Source organism: Leptodactylus fuscus, chromosome 10 (assembly GCF_031893055.1).
Source record: "Leptodactylus fuscus isolate aLepFus1 chromosome 10, aLepFus1.hap2, whole genome shotgun sequence".
Taxonomy (NCBI): Eukaryota; Metazoa; Chordata; class Amphibia; order Anura; family Leptodactylidae; genus Leptodactylus; species Leptodactylus fuscus.
The window spans coordinates 34,565,038-34,584,821 of NC_134274.1; the positions used below are offsets into that span (position 1 = coordinate 34,565,038).

General features: G+C 42.8%; 1 protein-coding gene across 2 annotated transcripts in view; it reads left to right on the forward strand.

Moving 5' to 3' along the window:
- Positions 1-19,784, forward strand: part of LOC142183053 (solute carrier family 22 member 15-like) — a 178,514-nt gene that overhangs the window by 91,932 nt on the left and 66,798 nt on the right. For both annotated transcript variants that reach the window (XM_075257955.1, XM_075257956.1), the window contains exon 9: positions 13,095-13,203. In XM_075257955.1, coding sequence (XP_075114056.1) covers positions 13,095-13,203 — 109 coding nt within the window. The remainder of the gene's footprint in view (positions 1-13,094; positions 13,204-19,784) is intronic.

Genomic DNA, 19,784 nt, shown 5'->3' on the forward strand with positions numbered 1-19,784 from the left:
GGCTCCCTCCACCATTAATTGGTCCAAACTGGGCTGGTTAGAGGCTCCCTCCACCATGAATTGGTCCAAACTGGGTTTTTTAGAGGCTCCCTCCACCATGAATTGGTCCAAACTGGGCTGGTTAGAGGCTCCCTCCACCATTAATTGGTCCAAACTGGGGTGGTTAGAGGCTCCCTCCACCATTAATTGGTCCAAACTGGGCTGGTTAGAGGCTCCCTCCACCATTAATTGGTCCAAACTGGGCTGGTTAGAGGCTCCCTCCACCATGAATTGGTCCAAACTGGGCTGGTTAGAGGCTCCCTCCACCATGAATTTGCCCAAACTGGGCTGTTTAGAGGCTCCCTCCACCATGAATTTGCCCAAACTGGGCTGTTTAGAGGCTCCCTCCACCATGAATTGGTCCAAACTGGGTTTTTTAGAGGCTCCCTCCACCATGAATTGGTCCAAACTGGGCTGGTTAGAGGCTCCCTCCACCATTAATTGGTCCAAACTGGGCTGGTTAGAGGCTCCCTCCACCATTAATTGGTCCAAACTGGGCTGGTTAGAGGCTCCCTCCACCATTAATTGGTCCAAACTGGGCTGGTTAGAGGCTCCCTCCACCATGAATTGGTCCAAACTGGGTTTTTTAGAGGCTCCCTCCACCATGAATTGGTCCAAACTTGGCTGTTTAGAGGCTCCCTCCACCATGAATTGGTCCAAACTGGGCTGGTTAGAGGCTCCCTCCACCATTAATTGGTCCAAACTGGGCTGGTTAGAGGCTCCCTCCACCATGAATTTGCCCAAACTGGGCTGTTTAGAGGCTCCCTCCACCATGAATTTGCCCAAACTGGGCTGTTTAGAGGCTCCCTCCACCATGAATTGGTCCAAACTGGGTTTTTTAGAGGCTCCCTCCACCATGAATTGGTCCAAACTGGGCTGGTTAGAGGCTCCCTCCACCATTAATTGGTCCAAACTGGGGTGGTTAGAGGCTCCCTCCACCATTAATTGGTCCAAACTGGGCTGGTTAGAGGCTCCCTCCACCATTAATTGGTCCAAACTGGGCTGGTTAGAGGCTCCCTCCACCATTAATTGGTCCAAACTGGGCTGTTTAGAGGCTCCCTCCACCATTAATTGGTCCAAACTGGGCTGTTTAGAGGCTCCCTCCACCATGAATTGGTCCAAACTGGGTTTTTTAGAGGCTCCCTCCACCATGAATTTGCCCAAACTGGGCTGGTTAGAGGCTCCCTCCACCATGAATTGGTCCAAGCTGGGTTTTTTAGAGGCTCCCTCCACCATGAATTTGCCCAAACTGGGCTGGTTAGAGGCTCCCTCCACCATGAATTGGTCCATGCTGGGTTTTTTAGAGGCTCCCTCCACCATGAATTTGCCCACTGGGCTGGTTAGAGGCTCCCTCCACCATGAATTGGTCCAAACTGGGCTGGTTAGAGGCTCCCTCCACCATGAATTTGCCCAAACTGGGCTGTTTAGAGGCTCCCTCCACCATTAATTGGTCCAAACTGGGCTGGTTAGAGGCTTCCTCCACCATGAATTTGCCCAAACTGGGCTGTTTAGAGGCTCCCTCCACCATGAATTGGTCCAAACTGGGTTTTTTAGAGGCTCCCTCCACCATGAATTTGCCCAAACTGGGCTGTTTAGAGGCTCCCTCCACCATGAATTGGTCCAAACTGGGCTGGTTAGAGGCTCCCTCCACCATGAATTGGTCCAAACTGGGCTGGTTAGAGGCTCCCTCCACCATTAATTGGTCCAAACTGGGCTGGTTAGAGGCTCCCTCCACCATGAATTGGTCCAAACTGGGTTTTTTAGAGGCTCCCTCCACCATGAATTTGCCCAAACTGGGCTGTTTAGAGGCTCCCTCCACCATGAATTGGTCCAAACTGGGCTGGTTAGAGGCTCCCTCCACCATTAATTGGTCCAAACTGGGCTGGTTAGAGGCTCCCTCCACCATGAATTGGTCCAAACTGGGCTGGTTAGAGGCTCCCTCCACCATGAATTTGCCCAAACTGGGCTGTTTAGAGGCTCCCTCCACCATTAATTGGTCCAAACTGGGCTGGTTAGAGGCTCCCTCCACCATGAATTTGCCCAAACTGGGCTGTTTAGAGGCTCCCTCCACCATGAATTGGTCCAAACTGGGTTTTTTAGAGGCTCCCTCCACCATTAATTGGTCCAAACTGGGCTGGTTAGAGGCTCCCTCCACCATGAATTGGTCCAAACTGGGCTGGTTAGAGGCTCCCTCCACCATTAATTGGTCCAAACTGGGCTGTTTAGAGGCTCCCTCCACCATGAATTTGCCCAAACTGGGCTGTTTAGAGGCTCCCTCCACCATGAATTGGTCCAAACTGGGTTTTTTAGAGGCTCCCTCCACCATGAATTGGTCCAAACTGGGCTGGTTAGAGGCTCCCTCCACCATGAATTTGCCCAAACTGGGCTGTTTAGAGGCTCCCTCCACCATGAATTGGTCCAAACTGGGCTGGTTAGAGGCTCCCTCCACCATGAATTTCCCAAAACTTGGCTGTTTAGAGGCTCCCTCCACCATTAATTGGTCCAAACTGGGCTGGTTAGAGGCTCCCTCCACCATGAATTGGTCCAAACTGGGGTTTTTAGAGGCTCCCTCCACCATGAATTGGTCCAAACTGGGGTTTTTAGAGTCTCCCTCCACCATGAATTGGTCCAAACTGGGGTTTTTAGAGTCTCCCTCCACCATGAATTGGTCCAAACTGGGGTTTTTAGAGGCTCCCTCCACCATGAATTTGCCCAAACTCTGCTGGTTAGAGGCTCAATCCACCCTGATTTTCAAAACAAATGTTGGTGCCAACCTCAACTTACTACAAGGGCCAAATTCACTGCTGGTGACAAGCTCTCCTCACTGCAAGTGCCAAATACACATGTTTCAAGGTGTTTTCCTACTGTCAGAGAGGTGGTATTGAGTGTGTAAAGTGTGTAGTTGTTAGGCTGTGATGTTGGGGTAATAGAGGGTCTTTGGTGTGTTAGATGCCCCCAGACATGCTTCCCCTGCTGTCCCAGTGTCATTCCAGAGGTGTTGGCATCATTTCCTGGGGTGTCATAGTGGACTTGGTGACCCTCCAGACACGGATTTGGGTTTCCCCCTTAACGAGTATCTGTTCCCCATAGACTATAATGGGGTTCGAAACCCGTTCGAACACACGAACATTGAGCGGCTGTTCGAATCGAATTTCGAACCTCGAACATTTTAGTGTTCGCTCATCTCTAATTTTAACCTCTGTATTGTAGTCATACAGGAGGGTGACCCAGAACGGAGTGGCTCGGCTGTACCTGTGGAGCCAGAATCTGGTATACTTACCGAATATACTCGAGTATAAGCCGAATTTTTCAGCACAGTTTTTGTTATCCTCCGGATAACCCCTTTAAGATGGATCAGAACCTTTAACCATTTTCATTTTAAGGTCCAATATTTTGTCTTGACTTATTCTATAATACTTTATATCTTTACAGCAGTTGCAACTCTGATTTTCTTCTAAAGTGCTCCTAACCTCAGAGAATTAAAGGGGGTGTCCAGCTATATAAGAAGTTTTCCAAGTGATCTATGTGTAAATTGCTTTAATAATGAAGCTGACTTGATGTCCAGATGTCAGTGCTTGTCCCAGGGTCCTGGAAGCTTCATTGTTGAATCCGTTTTGCCATAGGCAGAGATCTTCCTCCCGCTGTCAGTCTCAGTGACGTGTTAAAGGGGGCTGTTTGTCTTTCACAGGTCAAGGTAGCCCCGTTTTTCAGCAATCACAACAAAGACCGAGGCAGTGAAACCAGACTGACGACCCTTTCGTCACATCACTGACTCAAGAAGGGGTAGAAGGCACTAGGCCTATATCGGAGGAAGTGGAGATCCTAGATCACAGGGCCGGGACTGAAATCTGGACATATGTAAAGTATATTAGTAAGTGTAATGAACTTGGAGCCCATCAAAACCTACTTTTTATATACCCCTTTAAATGATACAATTCTAGATGCCCATGGCCACCACTAGGTGGAGTCTACTGCACAGTAATTTATTATTGAATAAACGGCACGCAGAAAGCTTCAAAGCTCCCCCTAGTGGCCGCCGCAAGAAACCAGAATTTTATTTTGAATATTTATTCATTTCACTGTGACTATATAAGATAAATTGGAGCTCTCTATCAGTAAAGCAGAGCATGGAGTTTATCAGGACAGAATATTTTGGAGATCTATGTAATAGACCTGCGGGCACAATGAGTTGCAGCGCAGTGCGAGTCAAAAAATGTAAACACGTATTTTGGAAATAATTTCTATAACCATAATTTGTTATGCTATGAAGACTCTCCAGATAGTCTGAAGCCTCTGTACCGCAGGCAATTGTAGGAATAGAAGTCGTCCTCTGGTTGTTGCCTCCAGGGCCTGGATTTCTTGGAGTGCGCTTGCTGGCACTGGTTAAGAAACCCTTTCCACCCTAGTAATACAGTGTAGATGGTAATGTGGCAATCTGTAGCGCTTTTGTAAATTTGCTATCTGGAATAAAACACCTTCTCGGGTGCTGTGCATGCTCTGTGGTGTTAACCACTGATAACAGCCGCATCTCTGATGTGCCCGTCGAATGGCAGACGCGACATGTTGGCGGATAATTGTTTTCAATCTCGCTGATAGCTTGCATTAGTCACAAGTGCTGCAAACATTTTGGAGTGTGAGAAGTGAATAGTGTACTGGTCTGTACACACCTTAACTAATGACATTAAGACTCTCGGGCGCCTCTCGCTTAATGAATACATTTTTCTTTTTCAACTAAAACACATTTGGAGTGTTAATGGCTTCCCGGCTGCTCCCAAGAGTCATTAGTGAATATTTCATTGCTGGAGGTGTGCGTCTATGTCATGTATTCATTAACCTAATGCCCTGGAACAGCAAGTCCACCCCTGTATCACAAAACCCCGCCGCGTGCACATAAATAAAAGGCAAATTACAGATGCAGCTTTTTCACAGCATGTGGTATGATGGGTGCAGAGCGTGCTACAACCCCCATCATGTGCTTCAGTACTCCTAATGTTACCCTCCCTTCCTTTTAGTACTGTAGCTAATCTGCTTTGGTTCCTGGTATAACACCGGTTGCAGACGACCGTGCTGCAAAGATTAAATTTAAAGCACAGGCTACACATGGGGGACTTGGAGATGTCCTCATGTGCCGCCTGTGCACGGGCCATGCTTCCATTAAATGAATAGATGGTGCAGCTCGGACTGTTGGCCCACACACTGGACCGTGAAAATCACTGTTGTGCGTACGGGCCCATAGAAAAGAATGGGGTCAGTGTGCTATACGTGAAATATACGGATAACACACTGACCCACACCACGGTCGTCTGCAAGGGGCCTAACACTGACATACTTATGGGGCAGCACAGTGGCTCAGTGGTCAGCCCTGTTGCCTTACAGTGTTTGGCTTCGAATGTGACCAAGGACATCTGCGTGGAGTTTGTATGTTCTCCCCATGTATGCGTGGGTTTCCTGCCACATGCCAAAATCTTACTGATGGGTAAATTGTTTTCCTGTAAACCGACCTTTGTGTTGTGTTGGGGAGCCTGTGCTAATTCCCCTACTCTACAAAGCTCCCCGCTCTTTGAGTCCCTTTATGAGAAAAGCGCATTACAAATGTATTCACACGACATAGCCACGTCTGGGCTGTGTATGTAAGCTGCATGCGTGCGGCACCTGGTGTGTTTTTTTGTTTTTTTTCCTCTCCTCTCCCACAGTCCAAGCTATAAAAGATGTTCTAATTTTTAACAGATCACTGGAGCCACTTGGGTGATGCTCTAGGTTGTGTGAATAGGCTCTTATGCATTTATAATGGATCTGGTATTGGAGACTCACTTCTATCAATATTTCATTGAAAATATTCCTCATCTTTTAATAGGCTTTGCATAAATCTATAGCACACTATGAGGAGTTGCACTATATCTGGCCATTATATGAGGCATATTATAGAATTTTTTAGCAATTCTCCCTCCACGATATATCTGTAGTTTGTATTATTCTCTAAGATGGTGGGTAGAGACTAGCTGGCCAACACTGCACACATTAAATAGAGAAGAATCTGCTTTATAACTTTTGCTTTATCACTAAAACAGGCACAGAACCTTGCAGGACATATATAGAGAAGCAGTGACCACTGCTGGTGTGTATAAAGCACTTTGGTTGTGATAGAAAGCTCTTGTTTATCTCCAGTATCAGACTATGTTTTTCTTTAATCTCCTTGTGATACCCTTCCCCCTCCCCAAAGCAGGGATTTGCAGTGTGAAAGTTAGTTTATGGGAGCAAGAGAGGGAGCAGGAAAAGTGGCATTTTCCTCTAATAAGATATATTACATCATTCCTTCTAATCACCTATACTTCTCATTTATGCAAAGATTGCTGAAGAGTTAGTCACTATATATTGTACTGTGTGTGTGTCATAATATATACAGTATGTGTATATACTGTATATGTGTGTGTGTGTGTATATATATATATATATATATATATATATATATATATATATACATACATACATTTTATATTGAACTTGTAGCTGAATTCCCAGTTTGTGCATAATGTCAAAAATATGTATCCTTGAAAACCATGGACGAAACAACTTGCTGATGTTTCATTGTATATCCCATGTTTTATTGCATTTAGTCCTCCTGTACCTGTATCCTAGCAAAGTTTATTATATCCCCATCATTTACTTCCAGCTTTTGCACAGGCGTTCACCATCTTGTCACTAAGCTGTCCCTACAGAGTTTACTGTTTCACAACTTCTCTTGCCAAGTATTCCAGATGGTACATTTATGATACTGATGTAGCAAAGATTAACTTGACAATTGCATCATGATATTTTATCACAGACAGGGGCAAATATACCATTGGTGCAGCCTGTACATTTGCACAGGGTCCCAGTAGGTCAGGGGGCCCTATCACCTTAATAGCAGACTTCTATTTTCTATTGGATTTCAGGCAAATGCACTTCATGGCTAAGGTTTACTGGTGAATTGTTAAAGAGAACCAAGTATCTATGCTATGAATGATATTGGAAAATAAGGGATCCATAGCAATTCTTGCACAGGAGCTCTGTTGTCTATGGCTTATAGATCACAACAAAAGCCATTAAAATATTAGCGGATGTGCGTATAATAATAATAATAATAATAATAATAATAATTTGTTATTAATAATAACAATCACATGTTTATCACTGTAACTTGCTCTATAAAGTGGTGGTGGCAGCTGAATAGGTTTGGAGGAGGTGTTAGACCGTCTTTAATTCCGGACTGTCCATCTAGTACATTGTAACATACAGCTTTGTACTTTTTGGAAGGTGATGTGTGATTTGGACCCTAATTCACATTATATGTTGTATGATGCACTTAGCTGAAGCATCCAGTAACCGTTTCCCACTACAGTGATTGTTGCATTAACCTCTTGTATTTTGTCTAATGTTCCTGTCTCTAAAACCTTTTACAAATGCAGCTCTTGAGCAGTTCCCGGGCGCAGCGGTTTTGCTTCTGCTTGCACAGCTGCTTCACCTGCGCTCACCCAACATTCAGTTTGAGGTCTGGTTATTTACCCGCAGTGTCTGCTCCTAAACGCTCTGATGGTTGCTGAATGCTTTCATGTTCACCACCCTCTGCTGTATCTCACAGCAATCTGATGTCCACTATATATACAGATTGACTCCCTACACTGTCCTACTGATCATATTAACCTGGCCACGAAGTGCCTATGGGTTTGTATATCACACTTACAGCTGTATATAAAAGCAAACGTCAGGAGTAGAATGGGATATAGCAAAGTGCTCAGTGGCAGTGCCATAGGGTGACACATTTCCTACATGTTGGCTCATCATAGAAGAGGACTGCTAGGCTGTAGCACATTAAAGAGGTTGTCCAATAGATGCTAGGGACGAGATCTGTGGGGAGTTAGGCACACTGTATTGGCTGTGCCAGGGTATTCAGGCGAAAGAGAATCAAGCGGCAATAATGCGGTATTCTTTATTTGCTGACTTGCGATATATAGCAATATAGCACCATCACATTCTATAGCGCTTTACAGAGTTATGTAGCCATTACGTGGTGTATGGAGCCATCTGCTTATGGCTTGGAAAAAAAGCCACATGTTGTCACCTTTGGTTGATAATGGGGTTAATCCTTGGGCTGATCCGCTTGCACATTAGCAGTAGAAAGTCTAGTGTCAGCCTTAGGCTGTTCTTACACGACCGTAATGCATTTGTGGTCCGCAAGTTGCTGATCAGCAACACTAGTTGCTGATCATCAACTTACACTCCGCAATTGTCCGTGAGCTGCCGCACTCGCCCATAGAGTTCTATGGGCGAGTCCGTGCAGTGCCGTGAATTGCGGCCATTGCGGACATGTTGCACCTAATCTAGTGCCTACGCAGCATAGATGTGATAAAGTGGCAAATCTTTGGTGCAAGGCCTTTCTTGTGCCAAATCCCCGTTCTGTGCCTTGTTCACTACACCTTCCATGAATGTGGGCAGAGCCGGACGGGTCTTACTGGCGTTAGTTATGCAGGAGATCTACGTCTAAAGTTCCTGACTGGCATAATCGTATGTCCTGATGAACGGGCATGTACCTCATTTAATAAGTGGCTTGGTAAGTCAGCACACTTTGCACCAGTCGGAGACTTCATTAAGACTGGCAATGCTTTTTAAAAACAACCGTCACACAGCTGTTTTTCAATCTGTGTGAATAGAGCGTTAGGCTTATGATAGGTCCACACTAGTGTCGCATGTCTGTTGTTCTGGTCCGTCAGACCTCTAAAATAGCACTTACCTGCAGAGTCTGTTCATCCCTTTGACGATCATGGGGTTCATCGGATATGCATTGTTTTAAAACTGAAAGTGAAAAAGCTGTGCGTGCAGGACTTTTTTTTTTTTTTTTTCTGCCGAATTGAGGTGGACATTGTAATGGAGACTCTGATCAAATGTGAACATAGCCGTAGCTGACACTTTTTTTTTTTTTTTTTTTTGCACGCAGTCTTTTACATCCAAAACTAGTAAAGGAGTCAAAAAGTAATCGGTCATTTTTGCCCTTGCAGGAGCCACTACAGCATCCATTGATGTCCCAGAAAAATTTCTAGAGTCCTTCCCTTTTGAATTCATTGTTCTTATATGCTTTCCATACAGGACCTGTGTACACTACATGAATGCTATATACCTAGACATAGTGGTACCCGTTATGGTGGGATATGCCTGCCACATCCAGTGCGTGCCAATATAATAGAGCCGATTTTGCATTTTTTGGTTTGGATAGGGTTTGCAGAATCCGAAGTCCCGCTCCTGTTTTTGTAATGCCGGCTATCCTGACATGGGTGATGGGTTGTACACGGTCTATTTAATGGGTATGGAGAAGTTTTGAGGAAGTTTGATACTATTATTGTGCTATTTTGCAGAATCGGGAATTGAACATATTGGATCAAATAAGACCCCTTAAGGTTTACCTGATAAGAGACGAGAAATCATTAAGGCAGACAGGAGTCTTGTACTCCCACAAGGGTAATGAAAGCCGTATCAAAGGCAATGCATTATTCAATACAGCAAAGTTGAAAGAAGAAGGAAGTCTTTCACTTATTAAAGATCATTGAACCTGAGCTATGGCCGTCTTCTTGGATGCAGAGAGTTGACACGTATTGAAGACTTGTTCGGAGCCGCTGTCTTGTACTCATCTCATTTTCCTTTTCTCCAGCAAGACTTGATATTTATGATTCTGCACATTCAAGGTTCGGGCAAAAATTGCTTCAAGCTGTTTTACAATTACTTGCACACAAATAAGTCTTAGCCGGTGGTGGCTGCTTGGTTTCTAGGAGTTACTGTTGCTATGGAGAGGAGTAGGAAACAAGATGGTATTTTAACATTAATTTGGTCCCGTAATTGGTTTTTGTGGCGGCGTCCGTACATTGACCTTTTTCATTTTGAGATTGTTAATGGACATCAGGACCATAGTGCGGGATGAGTGGGAGCGCTCTGCCCCATCTCTATACAGGGATCAACCGTCTGAAGTGGACGTAAGGAGGCGCTCCGCCATTAAATACATGGTTATCTAGGGACTCGCGCTCAAAATTAACTCTTCTTGCTTATGAGAACACCTGCAAGGTACAGATATATATCTATAAAAATAAGAATTTACCATTTCCGAGTCTATTTTCAGACATATATACTTATACTCTTCTTTAAAGTGGATCTGTCACCTCTACTGAAATGTCTATTTTAGGAAATAATTATATTCCCCATAATATAGCAATTCTTCAGAATTATTTTTAGAACTCAGCATTGTGTTAATTCTCCTAGAAAATTGATGAATATATTGATATTTCAATGTTACCAGTAGGGGGTGTCGGCGGACAGTCTCATATTGCCCAATCAGTGTTGACAGTGCCAAAGTATGAAGAACACACCCCTTTAAAGCGGACCCAAACTTCATAACTCTGGGCCCCTGATCAGTTTCACTTTTTTTTTTTTTTTAACTAGCCACCCTTTAGAGGCTTATATGTAAATTAGGAGCCATCCTGGACACAAGAAGACCCGCAAATACTGGTGACGTTCTGTTTCGGAAACTGTGAAACAGAACACCACCGGATTATCAGAAAGTGTTCCTGGGGCGGTCACTTATAGGTCATTTTATACAATTTTTTTAAAAAAAATTTTTAATACACGTAAATTAGAAGTTAGGCGGGGGAAAGGGGTTTAGTATAGGGAAAGAATTAGAGTTTATTCTGGACTTTAAGTTTCCATTGATTTATATGGCTTGATAGTTTTAAAACTACCGTATTTTTGGAAAATTTCAAAAATTAAAATGGTCGGAGTTTTTGGGTGCAGTAGATGCTGGGTGATGGGGAAGGGGAGGGGGTGTTTTGGTTGTCTGTCTGCCCCTTCCCTGAACTCGAGGACTGTTTTTTTTCTTCCCCCACTTGGAATTCAGCCTGGCTGAATATAGGGGATCTGCAGTGCTCCTATTAACCCCTCCGATGGAACAGGAGCAAGCACTGCAGGTACCCTATATTCAGTAGACCGGGCCCTGTCAGACACAGGGATACCTAATGTGTATGTGCCTCACAGTCATTTTCTACTTTTATATGTATTCTAGGGAAAGGAGGGATGTAGAACTTTTTTTTAATCTTTTTTTTTTCAATTTTTTACTATTATATGGGAGATTCTATACATTAATATTGTGGCTGGTCATAGGCCCCCCTCCTTAAAAAAAAAAAATATATATATATATATATATATATATATATATATATATATAATATATTTTTTTTTTTTTTTGCTGAGCAAGTATAAGCCGAGGGGGGCTTTTTCAGCACAAAAACTGGGCTGAAAAATTCGGCTTATACTCGAGTATATACGGGTAAATATGGGGAAAAAAAGTTATTTAATTTGGTAACTTGTCTAATAACCAGGTAATGTTGTTTTCTTTTTTTTTTTTTTTTTAAAACAAATAAAAAAAACAAACGTTCCACTCTCCTACAAATGGTTGTTACTTTATCCATGCAGCTGACAAGGGATATAACATACTGTACAGCATTGTACATTAGTCTGACTTGGAATATATGCGTCATGGTGTTAAAAGCAACTACTTGTACTGATCTTTAGCCTCCCCACCAAGTGAACCAATAAACCTATCAGGAGTGCACCCCTTATACACCTCTTATAACCGTATATAACGTTCCATTGTGACTTGCATTACAGTTTCCAAAAAGTTAAAAAAATAAAATCACTGAGGCAATAGTGTAGAATACTATGTGATTTTGTCCAGCAAAATGATGGGCACCTTAAGGCTAGGGCCACATGTGGTGGTCTGCTTTTGGATAAACACAGGGGGCCTAGTCTAAAGTAGATGAACAACAAGAAAAATAGCACTGGCGGCACCACTGCTCCCAGAATATAGGGGTTATAACCTCAAAACACAGGGCAAGGCAGTGATAATGTGAACAGCATGAATCGCTGACCAGGTGGTGCACACTGAGTATAAAGTCATGAACAAATCAAAAGTTCAAAGGTTGCAAAAGCAGGGCACTCACCACAGCGATTCTTAAAAAAACGCAATTCTTTATTCCATTTCTTTAAAAAGTTGTAAGCACATCACAGGAAGAATGGTAGCATTAGTCAATAAAGCAAAGCAATGGCTGTATCGTGCAAATTGCACTCCTTCAGGCTTGCTACCAGTCTACTAGTCTACTAATCTAAAGTAGACTCATTTGCTGCAGCAGTAATTGACATGTGGGTGGGCTCCAAACACTATCAATTTATGTTTTTACACAGTGTGTGGATTAAATTGGTTGATATACTATTCTACTACTGTAATTTGCAACATATTGCCCTGACCTAAAGAGCTTTTCCAGAACTAAAAACCTAGCATCATGAGAGCTGACTAGGGTCCTGCTGCCCTTAGATCAGCTGACCTTTAGAAGTAGGATAGGATATAAATATTTTAGTCTTGAAAAACCACTTTAATAGAAATTGTATGGGCAAATATATATATATATATATATATATATATATATATATATATATATATATATATGTTGTAGGCACTGCTAGTCTATCATACAATAGATCAGGCAACACTGTGTGCATCAGAGGAACAGAGAGAAGGTTAGTGCTCCAGAGGAGAGCACATAACTTCACATCATAACTGCACACAGTCTCATTTTCAGAGAGGTTAGCATTTTTTTATTTTTTGCTGGGGTGCTTTAAACTTTCGTAGGTCCTTTGTATGTACACTAGATATAAGATATTGTATTTCTTATGATATTTTCTCCATTTTATGATGAGCTTATGTGCTCCTCTTTTGGGCTTTTTCTCAGTTTTTCCCCTCTTTATATGAATCTGATCTTATTTGATTAGAAACTTGCTAAATAAAAAACTAAATAAATAACTGGTGTAATGTGGAAACCATAATGTAACCCTATAATCCCTGATGTGAATACAGTACGCTCAAAGCGGGTAAGGGAATAAACACTGGTGAGCACATTTTTGTTATGATATTTCATGTGTGTCTGGTTTTATTTAATAAAGTAAGGTGTAATGCTGTTACTCTTTCTTTTTTTTCTTACCCATAGGTTTGTATTTGAGTCCTGCAGCCCTTGCCTTACTTGGGAAGCTGTCCGTCAGCGCTGCCTTCAATGTGGTTTACATTTATACGTCTGAACTGTACCCTACAGTAGTGAGGTAGGTTGTGTTTGTTGCGTAATATCTGGAAGCTTTTACTAGTAATGAGTGGAGCTATTATTGTTTTTTCTGTTACGTGTGAACTTTTCACCATGGTTTGTCCTCTGAAGCTTCATGAAAGGGCAAAGCATTTTCTCAATATAATAATTAAATGTGAATTTTATTGTTAAGTCATGCCGGATGGTCTTGGCATATATCGTATATACTCGAGTATAAGCCGACCCGAATATAAGCCGAGGCCTCTAATTTTACCACAAAAAACTGGGAAAACTTATTGACTCGAGTATAAGCCTAGGGGGGAAATGCAGCAGCTACTGGAAAATTTCAAAAATTAAAATGGTCATGGTTAGTAATTCATTGCACTGAAAATACTTAAGGATATAGGGATGAATTGTATTATTAACACTCATTCAGTTCTGGATGAATCCTGCTCAGTATTTGAGCAAAGTGCATTATAGTTCATCCAGAGCAGGATCTATCCAGGGACACTGTCATTGTAGACAACTTTATCTCCGGAACCACAGGGGATAGAGCCATGATCTTTGTCTTGTTTTAAAGCTAAGAATTGTAGCTTTAAAATAAGATCATGTGATCATGTAGGTCACATAAATTTATAGGTATGACTGGTTAAAGCGCCACTGTATATACTTGCAGCTTTCACTTTAACCTGTCTGTTGGAGAACACATGCAGCAGACAGTGGGAATTCTGTGCACTGTCAACTTTCTAGCAGTATATAATGCCACTATGGATTCAAAATCTGCAATAAAAAATGTACTTTCAAGAGAGTTTTTGCAATTTTCATGTGACTGTTAGGGGTTAAAGTGGTGTATTGGTTAAAGGAGTCTAGCTATACCAAACTATCATCTAAACCATGGTTAGTGATGCAGTGAATTTTTTGTGTTAAAGTGCAGTCTTGCTTATGAGAAAATCTGCTTTTAATCCACATGTAAAAGAGCTGTTCAGGACACATGGGGTGCGGCTGTGCCTGCTGGGATACCGGTGTGTGACTGTGGTTGCATGTAAGGATCCAGCAGTCTTTTTAGAGGTGAAAAAGAGGTGCTCCAGTAGATGCAGCAATTCCTTAGGTGCACTGAACAGCTTAAAATGATCCCTAAAACCTAAAAGTGGTGGACTCCCTTCAAAGGAGTTGTCCTGGAATTTTTCAATTCTGGCCCCTCTTTAGAAGAGGCCATTAATATCTGATTAGTGGGAGACTAGGGCTGAGCGATTGTGTTCGGAAAAGATCGGATTCCGATCGTTGACCGAGAAAATTTCACGATCGCGATCGGAATTCCGAACACGATCTATTTAGGCGGGATCGAGGATTATTTCCCCGCTATTTCCCCTTAGCCTTCACACTGAGTATATAGTGTATACTCAGTGTGAAGGCTCTGCTGCGGTTCCATAGGAATGAATGGAAGCAGCCGGCACACAGCCTTAACCCCCTGCGCGCCGGCTGCCTCCATTCATTCTAAAGGGAGACTAAATTAACATGTCTCATAGCTACTTACCTCCAGAGATCGCTGCTCCGCTGTTCTGCTCCACACTGCAATCTTCTTTGCCTCACTGCCCCACCTCCCAGATTAGTGCTTAAAGAGCTAGGAAGGCGGGGCTTGTGGCTTAGGAGAGTGTGGGCAGGTACAGGGCGGGGAGACGTGACGTCTCCCCTCCCAGTACCCGCCCACACTCTCCTAACCTGGGAGGCAGGGAGCAGCGAGGCAAAGAAGACTGCAGCGTGGAGTGACAGCAAGAAGAACACCGGAGTAGCGGAGAAGCCATCTCTGGAGGTAAGTGGACACCAGGGGGGACTAAGTAGCCAGAGGATTAAAAAAAATCCTCTGGCTACTTAGTGATTCACTACACAGCCTGGATTCTAACAATTAAAGCGTTTGTTAGATTCCATGCTGTATAGTGAATAGGATTGCTTTTAAAATCCGATCTCCGATTTAATAAAAAAAAATCCCATTGACTTGCATTGGGATCGGAATTGGGATCGAGATCGGGTTCGAATGAAAAATGATCGGAAATCGGATTTTAAAATCGATCCTGAAAAGTCAAGATCGGCTCAACCCTATGGGAGACTGATAGAATGCGCAGGCACAGATCAGCTTTAGAGGGCTACTGCCAATACCCTGAACTAGCGCCCAGCCATTATACAGGAACTGGAGCCCACTGCTTCCGGCTCTATGTTGTATATAGCACGTGTGTTGCACCCTCTACTAATCAGATGTGTATGGCCTATCCTAAGGACAACTCATACATTAAAGATTCCTGGACAACCCCTTTTAAGGTCCAGAGATTTACATGGATCATTCTGAAAGTTTCTTGCTATCTGGAACCACAAGTAGCTTAGAAGTAGCCTTGTACATGTAACTTGCTAGAGCTGAGCTGTAGATACTATTTCCAGCTAGCCCATTGTCGTATATTCTTCTTTTATCCAGCATTGCTCAGATTCACGTGTTTTGTTTAAAAGTGGATCAGGAACTGTAAGAAGCTGATCAGGAGCCAAGATCAATGTCTGTGCAGCCTGGCTTTGATAGTCCAATGTTATCCTGAGCAGGAGTCCAGTGCCTTCTGCTAATACAATATGGATTCAGATTTTCCTCATATATGACCCAATGTGTAAAGTAGAGGTTTATAGGCAGGAAATGATATAAAGTAACCATTTCTCACCCATTATATTCCCCACCGATCCTGCAGTGATGGTCACATACATCATTCCTTTGACCATTGTCCGCATTATGTGCGATATATGCAAGAGTCACAGATGATGCTGTGATTGACTGTACTGGTCAAATGATTCACGTACATGATGTCTGCTCATATAATGGCTGTTTTATATGTTAGACCATTTCATGTTCATTAATTTGCTACAAATTTTCCTCTCCTCTTTCGTCTCCTCTTTCTATAAAATATTTCCAAGTTACAACAGAAAAACAAGTGTGCGCCAGATTTGTCACCCTGTACACTATGCTTGGAGCGGGACTTTTAGCATTATAGTTATATTATATACTAGTCTCTGCCCGTGACTTCTTCTTTGTGTTGTTGGCATTGATGATCTGCCTGCTCCAGGGTTTCGGCAGCTGTCATGCTGGCCTGGCGCTGAACTCATTCCTGGCGCTGTGCCCTTGATTCTTCTGGCATTTCAGCAGCTTGCTGGGAAGCCATATAATGAGCATGTTGTTGGCGTTGATAATCCGCCTGCTTCGGCGTTTCGGATTGTTCTGGCATCTCAGCAGCTTGCTGGGAAGCCATATAATGAGCATGTTGTTGGCGTTGATAATCCGCCTGCTCCGGCGTTTCGGCAGCTGTCAAGCTGGCCAGCCGCTAAACTCGTTCCTTGTGCTGTGCCCGTGATTGTTCCAGCATCTCAGCAGCTCGCTGGGACGCCATATAATGAGCATGTTGTTGGCACAGATGATCCCTGTCAGCTCCGCTTGAGGAGAACTCTATGACTATGGTAGCAAACTGCCAATTTGGATTAAAGTTTTTCTCCCATCCAGTGTGTCAGCATGTTGCCTGGAGCTGATCAGATAATATGCAAATGCATGTACACAATGGACTGAGGGTTAGCTGAGTGTTTACATAGAAAGGTAAAAGCCGTGGCTTTCTCAGAAGCTGAGATAAGAGCAGTGTAATATAGTATGTGAACATACATTCATAACAGTCGTGAAGCTGTCATTTACCGGGAAAAAAAGTAGCCTATGTTTTAATCGAGGTTACAAACTATATGTGCCAAATTTCATTCAAATCCGTTCAGCCTTTTTTGCGTGATCGAGGAACGAACATCCAAACACACAAGCATCCAAACTTTCCCATTTATAATATTAGTAGGATGATGGTAGAACTCCCTGCCCCTCTGGTACATACTGTACTGTAATCACTATGGGACAGTAAGTAGCTGAGATGTAGGGATTCCATCATAGATGTCTACAATACTAGTCCATCTCCAAGCAGTGTACTGGCTGGTGAATCCGGCATAGAGATGGATTGAATCTCATGTCCAAGACTGGGTTAGTGTGAAACCAGCCTAAATGTGTATAATGCAGACTATAGAGCACTTATATTACAAGGTATCCTAAGGTACATCCAAGGATGAATCCAGGGGCCAAACAAAATAAGCTGGTAACCCTCCCCCTCCCCGCACTATTTAAGCTGACCCACCACAGTGGATAAATATAGCAATCAAATGCACACCATGAAAATATATACACGTTATTGTCTATGGGCTGTATGTGAGATCGGTATTGCAGTTCAACTCCAAAGTGGCAGGTTTTGAAAAAAAAAAAAACAACAAAAGATCAACTTTTTGTAACTTCAGACCCCACCTTTACATTGAATGCCTGTGAAATGTAAAATCTCCTGTGATGCCTGGATACTTGGCAGTCCTGGCAGTGACTCGGATGAACACGCTGTACATTGTGTAAGATATGTGCAGAGGGCAGAAGTTTTGATGTCGGTGATGGCTACAAAAGAAACAATCAAAGTCTTCTTAGTACATTCCTGGGGCAGAACTACAGGTAAAACCATATGAATGCTTTGTGTGAACTCCTTTCCAATTCTGCCCGCACCTTTCTCTATTATACGCCATTTTTTATGTGGGTTGAAGCAGAACGTGCTGTCAGAGTTTACTTAAACAATATATTTTGCAGCGGCTCTTCCGTAAAAACATCCTTTTCCCATTTCTTCTTGGTCTGTATACGATTTGTAATAAATAGAAGTGATGAAATAGCCTTATGTTTAGCGAACACGTCTTTGCTGTAAATCTCTTGTTTTTCCCTCTTTAGTGATAGCTCGGTAAATTACTTATCATGGCGTATTTTCTTTTTTTTTCTTTTTGCTGTTTACTATTGAGCTGCCATGAGTTTAATCCCAGGCTTATTCTTTACCGACTATAAAGCGTAACATAAAAGAATATTGTAAAAGCAAATAAATAATGAAACAAAGTATTTCTGTTTGTGCCGCTCCATCACGTACATAATGGAGTATTGAGTACAGACACAGTGCCAGTCATAAGCTCTTTGTAAGTCTCTGGATATGGCATAAATTGTTATTGACTTGAATCACAATTAACATTGAAATGGGGCGTCATCTGCGGCAAGAACGATGAGCAGTCGCGGGAGCCGAGAGTCAGCAGTTTTAGAATTCATTGCTCCAACACAACATGCTACTTGGAGAGAACCCTGATGTCTCCGTAATTTATGTCGGAGCAATTAGAAAGTGGTATACGCGCTAATTTAGAGCGATATTTCTCTTCATCAGGCAGTACGCTCAGGCCGTCTGATATCATAGATATTTTCGTGTAGACAAATCACCCTTTAGTGTTTTTCTTATTCTCTAGTGAAGGACTGAACACCGTCTTTAATGGCAAGGAATAGGAGTGATCCACCGGCCCGATTATATCCGTTATGACCTTTATTGCTTTTTGAGGCTTTACATTTATTTTAATTGGCAATTAATTTTCTCAACTTTTCTCCTTGTGTAAAAAAAGTTAGAAAGAGGAGGACAAAGTATATCCGTGTATTAGTATTACCGGCAAGTCGAAATCTGTCGTTAAACCAAGTATAGCTTTTCTCAAATTTGTTTGTGTTAAGTACATTATTTTGTGTCACAGATGTGGATACAAAGTGAAGTAGTAAGAAGGATCGGCCTTATATTTTGATACTTTTTGATCTTTTCCTGACTTGAAGAGATCCTGTGAGTAGGACTGGAAAGTCCAGTGACGTACATCATCCAATAGGCGCTGTCACCCTGAGCATGTTGGTGTTTTGTTTATCCAAATCCGATCAGCCTTTCCAAAGATATAAGCCTTTTTAGTGTTAATGGGGACCTTTCACGTCTTCGGTCACATGCGGTTTTATATTCCGCTAGAAAGTCAACAGTGCACTGAATTCAGCACACCGTCAGTTTTCCCGTTATGTGCCCGAGGTCAAGAGATATCGGTGCATTTAGCAATAGCTCTTCACTGTCAGAAAAGGCGTTCCTGACTGTCTAACTGGGACGCCCCTCCTGACAGTCTGTCCATAGCGTCATGGCTGGGCAGTAAGGAATACCCCCTCACAGTACAGTGCTACGGACAGACTGGCAGGAGGGGCATATGCCCAAGGACATAAAAGGTATTCTTTAATGCAAATTCGGGTCAACTAGCCATGTGGGCGGTAACACAGCATGACCTACATCACAGATACCCTGGCCTGAAAAACAGTGTTAACGCCCACTTGGTTAGTATACTATTATACTAGTACACTAAAAGGGCTTTTATCTTTGGAATGGCTTTACAGATTTGGATAAATGAATCACCACTGGATACGGTCACTGGGCTTTTCAGACTGGGGCTATGTCCTCTTTAAAGGGGCTTTTGCGGAATATAACACTATTGACCCTAGGTTAGGTTGGAAGAGTTTCAGGTCTGTGACGTCACATCCAGTTATGTGTCTGTTGACAGCTCAGTTCCATGCAAAGGAATAGGACTGGATTGCAACACCAAGAACAGCCACTATATAATGTATTCTCCTGTTTATGCTTTACAGTGAAGGGGCCGCAGTACTTGTCTGAACGTTGCCTCTTCAAATAGTTGATC